Source organism: Pristiophorus japonicus, chromosome 17 (genome assembly GCF_044704955.1).
Source record: "Pristiophorus japonicus isolate sPriJap1 chromosome 17, sPriJap1.hap1, whole genome shotgun sequence".
Lineage (NCBI taxonomy): Eukaryota > Metazoa > Chordata > Chondrichthyes > Pristiophoridae > Pristiophorus > Pristiophorus japonicus.
Window position 1 is genome coordinate 107,446,937 of NC_091993.1, and position 16,818 is coordinate 107,463,754.

The 16,818-nt window shown below is 42.7% G+C and overlaps 2 protein-coding genes across 13 annotated transcripts in view; both read right to left on the reverse strand.

The window, feature by feature from the left end:
- The window catches only part of LOC139228290 (zona pellucida sperm-binding protein 3 receptor-like), a 16,991-nt gene extending 1,769 nt beyond the window's left edge, over positions 1-15,222 (reverse strand). Inside the window, exons 1-4 of the mRNA XM_070859471.1 lie at positions 14,924-15,222; positions 10,340-10,531; positions 6,436-6,532; positions 4,781-4,854 (exon numbers count right to left, since the gene is read on the reverse strand). Coding sequence (XP_070715572.1) covers positions 4,781-4,854; positions 6,436-6,532; positions 10,340-10,531; positions 14,924-14,987 — 427 coding nt within the window. The 5' untranslated portion in view covers positions 14,988-15,222. The remainder of the gene's footprint in view (positions 1-4,780; positions 4,855-6,435; positions 6,533-10,339; positions 10,532-14,923) is intronic.
- The window catches only part of LOC139227889 (membrane cofactor protein-like), a 174,695-nt gene that overhangs the window by 9,586 nt on the left and 148,291 nt on the right, over positions 1-16,818 (reverse strand). The gene's annotated exons all lie outside the window — the stretch shown is intronic.

The window sequence follows — 16,818 nt, forward strand, 5'->3', positions numbered from 1 at the left end:
TTCGACCTGGACAGAGCAGTAGTCGAGAAATAATAGGAACACGTAACAAAGGTGATACAATAATCGCAGGGGACTTTAATCTTCATATAGACTGGGCAAATAAAATAGGCAAGTCTGGAGGACGAGTTCAAGGAATACATTTGTGACAGTTTCTCAGAATAAGACGTTGTGGAACCAATCAGGGAGCAGGCTATTTTAGATCTTGTATTGTGTAAAGAAACAGAGTTAATTAGTAATCTCAGTGAAGGATCCAAGGGGGAAGAGTGATCATATGTTGAATTTCACACTGGGTTTCAGTGTGACACTTAAATCCAAAACTTTAGTCTTATACATAAATTAAGCCAATTAAATGAAGGTACGAGGAGCGAGTTAGCCAAGGAGATTGGGAAATATTAAAAAGGCATTACAGTAGATAAGCACTGAAAACAAAAATGTTCCAAAATTCTAAACGAATATACATTCCATGGAGAAATAGAAACTCCACAGGAAAAGTGATCCATCCGTGGTTAACTTAAGAAGTTAAGGATAGTATTTGATTAAAAGAGGTTTGCATTGACGAATAGTTGTAAGGCTGAAGATTGGGAGAACTTTAGAAACCAGCAGAGGATGACCAAAAAATTGATTTTTTTTTTTAAAAAAAGGGAGAAAATGGAATGAAAGTAAACTAGCAAATTTAAAAACAAAAATTGCAAGAGCTTCTACAAATATGTAAAAAGGAAAGAGTAGCAAAAGTAAGCATTGGACCCTGAGACGGGAGAAATGATAAATGGGGATTGTGGAAATGTCAGAATTTAAACAAATATTTTGTACCCGTCTTTACAGTGGAAAACACAACAAAGCATATCAAAAATAGCAGGGATCCAAGGAGCTGATGACAGTGAGGAACTTAAAATAATATAAGTAGAGAAGAAGTACTTGAGAAACTAATGGGACTAAAAACCAACAAATCTCCTGGACCGGATAGCCTTCATCCTAGGGTTTTAAAGGAGGTGGCTATTGGCTGTGATCTTCCAAAACTCCCTAGATTCTAGACGGCCTCATTCAAGAAAGGAAAATTTATTAGTGTTGTTTGAGGATGTAATTAGCAGGGTAAATAAAGGGGAATCAGTGGATGTAGTACACTTTTGATTTTCAAAAGACATTAAGGTATCACATAAAATGTTGTTCAGCGAGATAAGGGCTCATGGGGTGCAGGGTAATAGATGAACAGGGATAAAGAATTGGTTAACGGAGAAAAAACAGAGTAAGAATAAACAGGTCATTTTCAGATTAGCAGGTTGTAACTAGTGGGGTGCCACAAGGATCAGCACTGTGGCCTCAGATATTTATAATCTATATTAATGACTTCGATGAAGGGACCGAGTGTAATGTATCCAAGTTTGCTGACCAAAGAAAGCTAGGTGTGGAGGGCACACAGAAAAAAAGAGACTCGCATTTATATAGTGTCTTTAACGTCCAGTCACTCTTATATTGTGGGAAACACGGCAGGCAATTAGCACACAGCAACTCAAACAGCAATGTGATAATGACCAGATAATCTGCATTTGTTATGTTGATTGAGGGATAAATATTGGCCAGGACACCGGGGATAACTCCACTGATCTTCTTTGAAATAGTACCATGGGATCTTTTACATCCACCTGAGCGCGCAGACAGGGCCTCGGTTTCACGTCTCATCCAAAGAGACGGCAGCTCCGACAGCACAGCACTCCCTCAGCACAGCAATGTCAGCCTACATTTATGTGCTCAAGTCCCTGGAGTGGGATTTGAATTCTCAACCTTCTGATTTGGAGGCGATTGTACTGCCCACTGAGCCACACTGTTGTGTTGTCCCATTGAAACATACAAGATTCTGAGGGATATTGACAGAGTAGATACTGAGAGGTTGTTTCCCCTGGCTGGAAAATCTAGAATAGGAGGCATAGTCTCAGGATAAGAGGTTGGCCATTTAAGACTGAGATAAGGAGGAATTTCTTCACTCAGAGGGTTGTGAATCTTGAGTGAAATGTGATCTCATCCACTTAAATAACAGGGTACTTTCTAAATGCTGAAAAGCTAGAAGCAGCGGAGGTCCAGAGAGATTTGGGGGGCCGTGTAAATAGATTAAAATGTCCTGAATAGGTACAGAAAATAATCAAAAGACTGATGGAATGTGTTGTATATGAATAAAGAGTCTAACTGGATACTGTGAGCTCAAAGTAAAGTGTGGCCTTAGTCTTTTATTGCAGTTCTCCAGAGTGCCCTCCAGTCTGTGAGGCCTCCTTAAGTATCTGCGCTCCCAAGGGATTGTGGGATCCCTTGGGACTCCAGGGAGTAAGCCCTCTGGTGGCTACACAAGGAATACACAGGTTTACATATATAACATGCTGGCCTTTTTATCTGCTGGACTAGAGTACAAGGGGGTAGAAGTTTACGCTGCAGCTGAACAGGGCCCTGGTTAGACCACACCTGGAGCACTGTGAGCAGTTCTGGGCACCACACCTTGGGGAGGAGGTACTGGCCTTGGAGGGAGTGCAGTGCAGGTTTACCAGAATAATACCCGGACTCCAAGGGTAAAGTTACGAGGCGCGATTACACAAATTAGGGTTGTGTCCCTGGAATTTTGACAGTTAGGGGGTACTGAAGGAATGATCAGCCATGATCTTATTGAATGGCAGTGCAGGCTCGAAGGGCCGAATGGCCTACTCCTGCACCTATTTTCTATGTTTCTGTGTAACCCAAAAGGGCTGTGGTGCTCAGTCGTTGAGTATATTCAAGGCTGAAATGGATAGATTTTGGATTCAAGGGGAATCAAGAGAGAACAGGTGAGAAAGTGGAGTTGAAGTTGAAGATCAGCCATGATCTTATTGAACAGCAGAGCAGACTCGAGGAACCAAATGGCCTACTTCTGCTCCTAATCGTTATGTTCCTGTCTGTGTCCTGCTGCTCAAAAAGGCATCCACAACATACCAGTCTGCAATACTGGCACCACAAAACACTACCTTTCCTGGCATGCAATCTATCACATAAGAACATAAGAAATAGGAGGAGTAGGCCATACGGCCCCTCGAGCCTGTTCGCCATTCAATATCATGGCTGATCTGATCATGGACTCAGCTCCACTTCCCTGCCTGCTCCCCATAATCCCTTATCCCCGTATCGTTGAAGAAACTGTCTATTTTTGTCTTAAATGTATTCAATGTCCCAGCTTCCACATCTCGGACGCAGCGAATTCCACAGATTTACAACCCTCAGAAAAAATTCCTCCTCCTCATCATCTCTGAATAAGGGGCCGCTCATTTAAAACTAAGATTATGCCCCCTAGTTCTAGTCTCCCCTATCAGTGGAAACATCCTCTGCATCCACCTTGTTAAGCCCTCTCAAAATCTTATACATTTTGATACAATCACTTCACATTCTTCTGAATTCCAGTGAGTAGAGGCCCAACCTCCTCAACCTTTCCTCATAAAAGTCAACACCCTCATCTCTGGAATCAACCTAGTGAACCTTCTCTGAACTGCCTCCATAGCAAGTATATCCTTTCATAAATATGGAAACCAAAACTACACGCGGTATTCCAGGTGTGGCCTCACCAATACCCTGTATAACTGTAGCAGGACTTCCCTGCTTTTATACTCCATCCCCTTTGCAATAAAGGCCAAGATTCCATTGGCCTTCCTGATCATTTGCTGTACCTGCATACTAATTTTGTGTTTCATGCACAAGTACCCCCAGGTCCCGCTGAACTACAGCACTTTGCAATTTTTCTCCATTTAAATAATAACTTGCTCTTTGATTTTTTTCTGCCAAAATGCATGACCTCACACTTACCAACATTATACTCCATCTGCTAAATTTTTGCCCACTCACTTAGCCTGTGTCTGTCTTTTTGCAGATTTTGTGCGTCCTCCTCACACATTGCTTTTCCTCCCATCTTTGTATAGTCAGCAAACTTGGCTATGTTATGCTCGGTCCCTTCTTCCAAGTGTCGTTCATATAGATTGTAAATAGTTGGGGTCCCAGCACTGATTCCTGTGGCGCCCCACGAGTTACTGATTGCCAACTCGAGAATTAACCATTTATCCTGACTCTGTTTTCTGTTAGTTAGCCAATCCTCTATCTATGCTAATATATTACCCCCGACCCAAGGAACTTTCATCTTGTGCAGTAACCTTTTATGTGGCACCTTGTCAAATGCCTTCTGGAAGTCCAAATCCACCCTGTTCATCACATCCTCAAAGAATTCCAGCAATTTGTCAAACATGACTTCTCCTTCATAAATCCATGATGACTCTGCCTGACCAAATTATGCTTTTCCAAATGTCCTGCTGCTGCTTCTTTAATAATGGACACCAACATTTTCCCAATCACAGATGTTAGGCTAACTGGTCTATAGTTTTCTGCTTTTTGCCCTTTTTAAAAAAAAAATAGGGGCAGTACATTTGCAGTTTTCCAATCTGCTGGGCCTCCCCCGATTCCAGGTAATTTTGGTAAATTACAACCAATGCATCCACTATCGCTGCTGCTACTTTTTTTTTAAGACCCTAGGATGCAAGCCATCAGGTCACATCCCATTGAAAAGGACACAAGAGCAAAGAAAGACAAGAAAATAACACTTGAGGGAGAGAGAAATAAAAATAAAAGGGACCACAAAAGCAAAAGTCAGAAGAGAGGTGAAATAAGTTACAATAAAGATACAGTAAGAGAATGTAGAGTACCCCATAGAAAATCCCCCACAGAACTGTAATAATGATACTGCACCAAAAAGAGTCAAACTCCTGAACATAGAACCTTTACTTACTTTCACATGTTGGGACCTGGCCATCCCACCCATCAGCTTTACACAACCGGTAGGATCGACCAACTAAGTGGTACCTAAAAAGAAAAAAGTCAAAACATCACACATCACACAGCAAGTTTAAAGTTAAATGGGAATGGTACTGCAAAGTGATCAGAGAAGAGGTTTAAGAATTATAATGCATAAATATCTGAAATAATCAATGCAGTATTTTGATACAGTAAAGAGCATAAAAGATACTGGGCTATATTACCAGGTGGACAGATTAAAAATCAGAAGGTTGCATTATTGCTGTACAAGGTACTGGTCAAAGCATGGTGTATAAATTTTGTCAGACTCAAAGGAAGGATATTGGTGCCACTTGGACATGGAGCTGGCTCAGTATCAATAGAGCATTTGGTGAACTTATGATGAATCCTATGATTGATTAGAAATTAAATGTCTTCTCTTCATAACCATTTTAAGGGAGCCAGGTGACAGGCCACTCAACTCAGCTGTCAGTAGATGGAAGTTCACAGCACAAACTACCCATAATTTAACACTAATTAGACAACCAACTTACTTGTGGTAATAAACCCACAAAACTGCCAATAGTTCGGCATTGAATTTGAAGCCCAACTCAGAGGCAAGGTGGACAGTGGTCATCAGAAATGCAGAGATCACTTTCTTTAGTTGGGATTAAGGTATATTACTGTACCAGACTGGAGGTACTGAAACCGCCTTAATCACAAAATGAAAAACACGAGCTGTAAACTGCGACATGTGTTCACACGTGCCCAAAGAGACCCTACAAGTTCTGGGTTTCGGCGCGCAAAGCGCTTGAGTCGAAACCCAGCACTTACAAACTGTCAAAATGTCTTGACCGATCCAATGCATATGAAGGTAATGGGCCTTCGCAGGTAGAGATTTGGGCTATTTGCCCAACTCTTGCCAACATAAACCTGCTTTTACCAGCATAAGAGTTTTAAAAGATAGAAAAATTAAATTTTATCACTAATTTTTCTATTAAAAACCCAGTCCATTATGGCAAGTTTATTCTTAACCCTATTAAAACATTTTCAAAAAAATAATTTTGTTCCTAACATTTAATTTCTATTTCAATTAATTTGAAATATATGTGAGTTTTTTTTTAAAGTTGTGGTGTTTGTGTTTTGGGGGGTATTCTCATTGATTGTATGAGCTCCCATTACTAACAGAACTCACTATTATCAATGAGAATGTTACATTGTGAATGGTGGTCCAGGCCCATGTGATCTCAGGCTACATTCCTGGGATGCCTGGGCTTCTGCGCTGAGCTGTGCATCTAGGCCTTGGACCGGAAGTGTTCGTTCCTCCGGGAACGCCAGGAAATTTCATAAATTTTTCGGTCGGAGGTATCTGCCCACGGGAAGTCCCCGACCGCAATTTGTGGCCCAATCTTTCACTAGAATCATCTGACCCTCATTCAGGAATCTGTGGATCTAATACTCACCCCAAGTTACAATAAAAAAATAACGTGTTTCAAAAGCAGAACAAGTGGTCACCTTCTTGGGCTGATGTTAAGGTGCATTGTTATAGCAGCATGGAAATACTGTAACTGCACCTTAATTAAATTAAAGGACCATTCGTCACCAAAAGCAAACAAACTTCTTTCAGCCATTTGTGTACTGAATACTCACCCTGGATTACAAACAAAGATAGCTTTATTTCCAAAAGTAGTAGCAGCTGCCTCATAATACCCATTTAGAAGCTCCCCTGGATTCCCGCAGTTATTTGCTACGAAGAAAAAAATGGGAAAAGGTAAAGATGTTACAAATCTCCAATCGGCCTTTCCAACACAATCCACAGAAATGTAACATAATAAACTGGCACACAATTTTCCAGAATATCTGGTTGCCCCAATTATAAAGTTTATTTTCAAAGTTTTAAGCTCACTCCTGAGGGTAAAACATCTCACAATGGCAGGGCTCTGTTTTAGAGTGCATTTCACGACCACCGGATTTCTCAAAGCACTTTACAGCCAAAGTACTTTGAGTGTAGTCACTGTTGCAATGTGAGAAATGTGGTAGCCAATTTGCGCACAGCAAGCTCCCAAAAATAACAATGCGACAAAATGATCAGATAATCCGTTTTGTTACCTCGATTGAGGAATAAATATTGGCCAGAACACCAGGAATAATGCCCCTGCTCTTCTCCGCCTCTGCTCTTTACGTCCACCTGAAAGAGCAGACGTCGGGTTAACGTCTCAACCTCCAACAGTGCAGCATTCCCTCAGTACTGCACTGGAAAGTCAGTTGGTGCTCAAGACCCTGGAGTGGTACTTGAACCCACAACCTTCTGACTCAAGAGGGGAGTGTAGGTCTAGGGATATTTTTTAGCAGCTATCATAACTGGAGGGGCCCAGCTCTGGTGTAATACAAGTTATGGATTTAATTTCTTTAAAACCATTCTCTGGTATGTTTTCACTAATAAGTATAGCTGGAAGACAAGCAAATTTTCAGTAACCTTTCCAACAGATTTGGGGAGAACTGGGTACATAAGAACATAAGAATTAGGAACAGGAGTAGGCCATCTAACCCCTCGAGCCTGCTCCGCCATTCAATAAGATCATGGCTGATCTGGTCGTGGACTCAGCTCCACTTACCCGCCCTCTCCCCGTAACCCTTAATTCCCTTATTGGTTAAAAATCTATCTATCTTTGACTTGAAAACATTCAATGAGCCAGACTCAACTGCTTCCTTGGGCAGAGAATTCCACAGATTCACAACCCTCTGGGAGAAGAAATTCTCTCTCAACTCGGTTTTAAATTGGCTCCTCCGTATTTTGAGGCTGTGCCCCCTAGTTCTAGTCTCCCCTACCAATGGAAACAACCTCTCTGCCTCTATCTTGTCTATCCCTTTAATGATTTTAAATGTTTCTATAAGATCACCCCTCATCCTTCTGAACTCCAAGGAGTAAAGACCCAGTCTACTCAATCTATCATCATAAGGTAACCCCCTCATTTCTGGAATCAGCCTAGAGAATTGTCTCTGTACCCCTTCCAAAGCTAGTATATCCTTCCTTAAGTAAGGTGACCAAAACTGCACGCAGTACTGCAGGTGCGGCCTTACCAATACTTTATACAGTTGCAGCAAGACCTCCCTGCTTTTGTACTCCATCCCTCTCGCAATGAAGGCCAACATTCCATTCGCCTTCCTGATTACCTGCTGCACCTGCAAACTAACCTTCATGCACAAGGACCCTCAGGTCCCTCTACACCACAGCATGTTGTAATTTCTCCCCATTCAAATAATATTCCCTTTTATTGTTTCCCCCCCCCCCCCCCCCCCCCCCAAGGTGGATGACCTCACACTTTCCGACATTGTATTCCATCTGCCAAACCTTAGCCCATTCGCTTAACCTATCCAAATCTCCTTGCAGCCTCTCAGTCCTCTACACAACCCGCTTTCCCACTTATTTTAGTGTCATCTACAAATTTTGTTACACTACACTCTGTCCACTCTTCTAGGTCATCTATGTATATTGTAAACAGTTGTGGTCCCAGCACTGATCCCTGTGGCACACCACTAACCACTGATTTCCAACCCGAAAAGGACCCATTTTTTCCCGACTCTCTGCTTTCTGTTCGCCAGCCAATTCTCTATCCATGCTAATACATTTCCTCTGACTCCGCGTACCTTTATCTTCTGCAGTAACCTTTTGTGTGGCACCTTATCAAATGCCTTTTGGAAATCTAAATACACAACATCCAGCGGTACACCTCTATCCACCATGCTCGTTATATCCTCAAAGAATTCCAGTAAGTTAGTTAAACATGATTTCCCTTTCATGAATCCATGCTGCATCTGCTTGATTGCACTATTCCTATCCAGATGTCCCGCTATTTCTTCCTTAATGATAGTTTCAAGCATTTTCCCCATTACAGATGCTAAACTAACCGGCCTATAGTTACTTGCCTTTTGCCTGCCCCCTTTTTTAAACAGAGGCGTTACATTAGCTGCTTTCCAATCCGCTGGTACCTCCCCAGAGTCCAGAGAATTTTGGTAGATTATAACGAATGCATCTGCTATAACTTCCGCCATCTCTTAATACTCTGGGATGCATTTCATCAGGACCAGGGGACTTGTCTACATTCAGTCCCATTAGCCTGTCTAGCACTACCTCCCTAGTGATAGTCTCAAGGTCCTCCCTTCCCACATTCCTGTGGCCTGCAACTTTTGGCATGGTTTTTATGTCTTCCACTGTGAAGACAGAAGCAAAATAATTGTTTAAGGTCTCAGCCATTTCCCATTATTAAATCCCCCTTTTCATCTTCTAAGGGACCAACATTTACTTTAGTCACTCTTTTCCGTTTTATATATCTGTAAAAGCTTTTACTATCTGTTTTTATGTTTTGCGCAAGTTTACCTTCGTAATCTATCTTCACTTTCTTTATTGCTTTTTTAGTCATTCTTTGCTGTTGCTTAAAATTTTCCCAATCCTCTAGTTTCCCACTAACCTTGGCCACCTTATACACATTGGTCTTTGATTTGATACTTTCCTTTATTTCCTTGGTTATCCACGGTTGGTTATCCCTTCTCTTGCCGCCCTTCTTTTTCACTGGAATATATTTTTGTTGCGCACTATGAAAGAGCTCCTTAAAAGTCCTCCACTGTTCCTCAATTGTGCCACCGTTTAGTTCTTGTTTCCAGTCTACTTTTGCCAACTCTGCCCTCATCCCACTGTAGTCCCCTTTATTTAAGCATAGTACGCTCGTTTCTGACAACTTCCTCATCCTCAATCTGTATTACAAATTCAACCATATTGTGATCACTCATTCCGAGGGGATCTTTTACGAGGAGATTGTTTATTTTTCCTGTCTCATTACACAGGACCAGATCCAAGATGGCTTGCTCCCTTGTAGGTTCTGTTACATACTGTTCTAAGAAACAATCCCGTATGCATTGTATGAATTCCTCCTCCAGGCTACCCCATACGATTTGATCAATCGATATGTAGGTTAAAATCCCCCATGACTACTGCCGTTCCTTTTTCACATGCCTCCATTATTCCCTTGATTATTGCCCGCCCCACCATGAAGTTATTATTTGGGGGCCTACAAACTATGCCGACCAGTGACTTTTTCCCCTTACTATCTCGAATCTCCACCCACAATGATTCAACATTTCGTTCATTGGAGCCAATATCATCCCTCACAACTGCCCTGATATCATCTTTTATTAACAGAGCTACCCCACCTCCTTTCCTTTCTTGCCTATCTTTCTGAATCGTCAGATACCCCTGTATGTTTAATTCCCAGTCTTGGCCACCTTGCAACCATGTTTCTGTAATGGCCACCAAATCATACCCATTTGTAATGATTTGTGCCGTCAACTCATTTACTTTATTTCGAATGCTGCGTGCATTTAGGTAGAGTGCTTTCATCCTAGTTTTTAAACCATGATATTTATTTTATACCTTGGGGTACATGCAAGAACAAACATTTGGACAAAGAATTGGAAAACTACTCATCCATAGAAACTTTTTCTGGAAAGAACAGAACAGGGAACCAACATGGGGAGGGGAGAAGAATAAATTGCTTACGTTCACATATGGCCTTTAATGGTGTCCATTCTGAATCTTGGCTACAGGTAACAAACATTGAACTTCCTTGCTTGAATGTGTAACCCGCATAACATTTGTACCGGAGCCTAGTACCCACAGGAAATGATTTGCCAGAAATAAATTCATCAGTTGGTGAACCATTTTCCAATTGTCGAGGAGGGCCACAGTCACCTTAAAAAAAAAAAATCATAGTTTCAACTTTCACTAACCACTCTTCCTTTTCAACCACATTCGAGACCAATTGGTACATTAAGTTCATACTTGGAAGATATCCCCCTTAATCTAAAATTTATTTTCCTTTCATCTAGCTCTTTTGGCATCTTCTTGTATTGCTTGCAATTCTTTGATTTGTTCGCCCATTTCAAATCCACTAACTTTTTGCTTTAGCTTGGCCTTTCCTAATCCTAGCAAGGATTCCTTCCTATAGAATCGTGATGGTCTAAATCTGACAGATGCAAAGATGAAATTAAACATGAAGCACGAATAGGGAGGTAGATCATATAAAGTACATGGTACCAAGTCACAAAAGATCCAATGGATACTACCGTCAGATGGGAGGTAATCGGCAGCACAGTGCCTGGAGTTAGACAGCAGCAGAGGATGAAACACAATGGTTAGTTTACTGGATGATTCCTAGGATCTCACAGCAATAAAGTGTGGGATCCCAAGACATAGCAGCAATGGATAGGATGCAAGGATGCAGCACTGCACAAGAGGTACCATTATATTTTAGCACTGGAGATGGAGTGCCCTGGAATCTTTATTGGGAAGGGTTTGCAAGCACAGACAAATGTGGGATTCTGACAATATTGATGGGACTAGGCCATGGTAGGATTGAGGACTGACCTAAAGAATGCAGCTTTTCCAGTTCCATCCCAGCCAGTTACTGGCCATTTGGCAGCTTGCCCACACCCTTGTTATAAAATTGCTGAGACCTGAATAGCCATGGGCAGTTACCCATGTTAAATGTTCTGGGGGGGGGGGGGGGGGGGGGGCAGCAGGAGTTGAGCAGACACAGCAGCTGGAAACACATTGTGGAATAACTGGGAGCAAATCCTGAATGGAACCTTACACATTTTATAATTTTTTTAAAATTAAAAAAGTGCGACAGGGAAGAACCAGGGAGCAGAATAATTTATAATTGCACATGCTGGAAATTTTATAGGAGTGGAGGCAATGAGGTCCAAGAGCAGATGCAGGAAGATGGTCCAAATGGCACCAAAATCAAACATCGAGAAAGAAGATTTAAAAATGAGAAGTTAAAGAGCAGGGAGGGAGGCCTGCAGAGAGATTAAATTAAAACAAAAAGTTTGAAGAAATAACTATGGTAGCGGTGCTGGAAAAGGTGTTCTACTGTTAGATGGAGACTGTTGTTCTACCTGTTGTACAATTGGACCTGCCACCATGACAACCTATATCTGTTCACAAGTGAAACCCTATCCAGGTGTCACCTAGAGGCAGGCAAACAATAATGCTTGCCTAATTGTGGACATCTGAACAGAAAACATGATTTGCTAATCACAACTACATATACAAATGATAATATTTATATAGTTAAATAGAAAAATTTACAGAGTTTTGGGGGCACGTGTGAATATTGAGATGCACATATAGTGCTCGCACATATGGGTCATATTATAAATAACAGTATGTGTCAAGCAGCAGTCAGTCAGTCATAAGCGGTCCCTCGAAACGAAGATCACGCTTCCACGCCAAAAAAGGACAAGTTCATAGGTGTTTCAATGAAGGACCCGAATAACATCCTGAAGGGTGGAAGATGCCCGTGCGTGGATTTTTTTTAAAAAAAACGTGTGGTGGCCGTTGCACACCAGCCACCTAATGCGCACACATCAGTGAGAGCTGGCCCGTGCTACACTTGGGCCCCTGATCACATCCCTCCAGTCTCTCGCTGCTCCTGCTATATCTGCCCACGCTCCAATCATTGACCTGGCATTTGATGACATCCCTCTTCGCTGCTGTTGTCCTCCTGCACCAGCTTGCGCTGCTCCCTGGTGTAGTATGCCTCCACTCCGCTTCTTTTATGGCCCCGACCTGCCGCTGGTGTTCTCACGCAGGTTGGGGCAGCGTGGAGTAGCAGAGCATACAAAAGTTCTAGAGACATATCATCCTAACACCTCAAATCATAACAGCAGTGAACTCACCACACACAGTACGCTCATGACAGCACTTGGGCTCAACAGCACTTCAGGGGAGAATGGTGGCATAAGATCTATGGATTCTACAGGATATTGCAAACTCACTGTGGTCAAAGTCACATAAATTGACTAATCTCAATATAAATTAGTCCAAAATTCCTCAGAAGTGAAAGTCAATAAACCTGAAACATGAGTGGTCTACAAGTGAGGCAAGGAGGTTTCTCTGCCAATATGCCTAGCAGATTACATCTATCTCATACGATCAGAAGGGATGACAGTGAGGATGCCAAATCAACAGACACACTGCTGGAAACAAAGTGATCAAAACTGTCAATATGCTGCAATCCTTACCTCCACAAGATCCTACAAATCCACTGGGAGGATAGATGCATCAACGTCAGTGTTCTCGATCAGGCCAACATCGAAGCACTGATCACACTCGACCAGCTCCGTTGGGCGGGTCACATCATCTGCATGCCCGACACGAGACTCCCAAAGCAAGCACTCTACTCAGAACTCCTACTCGGCAAGCGAGCCCCAGGTGGGCTGAGGAAATGTTTCAAGGACACCCTCAAAGCCTCCTTGATAAAGTGCAACATCCCCACCGGCACCTGGGAATCCCTGGCCCAAGACCACCCAAAGTGGAGGAAGAGCATCTGGGAGGGCGTTGAGCACCTCAAGTCTCATCGTCAAGAGACCAAGCGCAGACAGCGGAAGGAGCACGTGGCAAACAAGGCTCCCCACCCACCCTTTCCTTCAACCACTGTCTGTCCCACCGGTGACAGAGATTGTAATACCTGTATTAGATTGTAATACCTGTATTGGACTGTACAGTCACCCGAGAACTCACTTTTAGAGTGGAAGCAAGGAGTCGTCGATTTCAAAAGACTGCCAATGATGTTGCAGTGATCAAGATTACACATTACTGGAACAGATTCAAATCTGAAATTGCTGAAAATGGCAAAACAGCCTTACAAAAGAAATGCCAGACCAATTTGCAGTGTGCTTTAATATTTGAGATGAGCACCGCATACAGAATGGTCATATACACAAGAGATTAATACCACTCTAGGGGACGAGAAATGAAGTGCAAAATTCACTCAAACCAAATTCAAACCCACTGTCTTCTACCAAACACTGGCAAAGTGACTTAATGACTTCAAACAAAGGACATAGCAACATGCGATTTAAATAGTTTATATAAAAATGAGTTCAGTCATGTAATTGGCTTATTCAGTCAAATGGCAAGGCAAAGAGCAGTTAAAATTAAAATTCCACAAGTGCTACACAGAATCTGTTCCCTCTAATAACTAGCATCACACAACAAGTGAGATACCCTGTGTTAGTCAATGAGCAAGCTAGCAGTAACTGGAACCTCCGATCCAAAAGGCTCACATCACACGATAAATAACAAACTGCCTACCCTAGTGGTACCCGTACCTTAGTACCAAAACCCAGAACAATGTTACCATTGACTTTGTAGAAATAGTACTGAGACAGTTGGACTTTTTAAACTGATGTACTTTTTTTTTTATATTGCAGTCAATAAAGTGCTGATTAAAAATTGTTTTTCTTTCAGGAAGGAGCAGTATACAGTTTTGCAACTTGTATCCACGACTAAATACAGAAAGTCCCTTAGACTGCGATTCACGGCTACAAGTAGTCAAATAGCTCACCAATAACCAGCTCTGAAGTGGTCTCTTGACTTGTTACCCCGCTGACATTACTAACAACCCCTACATTGTGTGCATTGCAGGGCTGGTGTATCCGGTCGCCTGTCAGTTTAATTCTCTGGACCGCTCCCACTCTGACCTCCCTATCCTGGCCTCCTACATAGATATTGCCAACTCTCACGAATCTATCGGGGGTGACGCGATTTCCGAGTGAAACAAAGCTTCATGATTTCACAATGGAACTCCGAAATCTCGGGGGTTCTTGGGGAGTCGTGCCAAATGTCTGAGGACAGCAATTCACCGATTTGCGCATGACCAGCGTGGATCATAAACTAGGGCCAGAACAAGAGCTAATTAGAAAAATGAACCGTCTTGTCTATCCCATTTATGAATAGAAATATTTAAATGAGTGACTAAGTTCAGTTAAAGATTCCGTTTTTAATTTTTGCCATCTCTTTTTGCCATGCACCGCAATCCCTTGTTATTTCCTCCCCTCCACTTGCTTAAAACATGTTGCATCTCCATAACCTGTTCCAGCTGTGAGGATCATTGACCTGAAACGTTCACTCTGCTTCACTCTCCACAGATGCTGCCTGACCTGCTGAGTGCTTCCAGCATGTTCTGTTATTCCAGATCTCCAACATCCGCAGTATTTAGCCTTTGCTGTAAATCTGCCCCATCACTCGGCTAAAAACACGCCTGAAGCAGCAATAAAGAGCAGGAGCGCCGCTCACCCGTGCCCCGGGCCACCGCGGCCGTGCAGATGACCATTAGAGCCAGGATCAGTCTCTCCGCCATTTCCCAATTCTCTCGACCTTTAATATTCGGGGAGATGTTTTTTCCTTCTCCAGCGGGCCCAGAAATCTCAAAAAAAAAACTCTAGAATGTTCCCCTGCCGAGAAGCGTTGGACTTCAATTGAGGTTTATTCTCCTTCGGCAGAAGCCGTCCGCCTATTGCTCACCCAGCTATCGCCGGTCTAACCCTGTTCAGGAAGGAAATCCACGCCCGTCTTCTGGGCCATGACCGCATACAGCGCATGCGCAACTCTTCCGCAGCCAGGGCAGGGCAGGGCCGGTGACGCACCAGCGTGGGCTGCTAACCGCCATGCCTCGCGAATTGGCCCGAGCGCTGGTGCCGACGCATGCGGACTCCTTTCACTGTGCCATATTTACTGCAGGCACTTTGTAAAAAAAAGTTTGCTCAAGTTGTGAAGTGAACAATTTTTTTTTAATGACAGTCCTGAACGGACTTAACGGGGAAGCCCTAAATATAAACTTGAAATGATTAATGAAGACATTTTAGGAAAACACTTTTAATTTGTGCCAGGTTTTAAATTTATGACTTTTTGTCCAGGTGGAAACTGAAAAAGTTGTACAGAAGGAAAAGAAAGACTTGGATTGATACAGCGCCTTTCACAACCACCGGAGGTCTCAAAGCACTTTGCAGCCAATGAAGTACTTTTGTAGTGTAGTCACTGTTACAATATAGGAAATTAAAATTAATACAGCAATGAAAACAAAACGGGGAAGTAACTGTTCCAGCAGACCTACTGATTTTAAAAAAATTGTTCCTGGGATGTGGGCGTCACTGGCAAGGCCAGCATTTATTGCTCATCCCTAACTGCCCTTGAGAAGATGGTGGTAAGCCGCCTTCTTGAATCGCTGCAGTCATTGTGATGAAGTTTCTCCACAGCGCTATGAGGGAAGAAGTTTCAGGATTTTGAAGGAAGGACGATGAAGGAATGGCAACATAGTCAGGATGGTGTGTGACTGAGGATGGAAAGTGGTGGTTTTACCATGTACCTGTTGTCCTTGGCCTTCTACGTGGTAGAGGTCAGCGTTTGGGAGGTGCTGCTGAAGAAGATTTAGAGTTTGCGTTGCAACTCTGGTTGGAGGTGTGCGTGCCAGATTAATCACCTGATATTCTGTAATATATGATCACATGACTTCTACAAGCATTATTGCATTTACCTTATAAAGGTTGGGTCCCCTGTAGGTGTATATCTTTGCTCGTGGTTTTACTCAGCAACTGTTGTACCAGAAGATTGGAGCCACATGGGAATATGATGTTTTGGCGATAATGGAGACCTGTCTCAAAAAAGGGAAGGGAAGAAAGGAGATGGGATGGCAGTATCGATTAAGGAGAATATTACAATGCTGGAGCGAGGATGTCCTGGAAGGGGTCAAGGACAATCTATTTGGTTAGAGTTAAGAAACAACTGAGGTGCCATTACACTACTAGGTGTATCCTATATGCCACTAAGTGGTGGCAAAGATATATTGCAAATATGCAGGGAAATTACAGAGAGGTGCAAGACCTATAGAGTAGTGATAATGGGGGACTCCAATTATCTTAATATAGACTGGGATAGTAATAGTGTAAAGGACAGAGAGGGGGAAGAATTTCTGAAGTATGTTCAGGAGATCTTTCTTGATCAGTAGGTTTCCGGCCCAATGAGGAAGGAGGTATTGCTGGATCAGGTTCTGGGGAATAAGGTGGGTCAGGTGGATCAAGTTTCAGAAGGGGAACAGTTAGGGAACAGTGATCATAGTATCTTAAGGTTTAGGTTGGCAATGGAAAAGGACAGAGAGCAATCTAAAGTTAAACTACTTAATTGGAAGAGAGCCA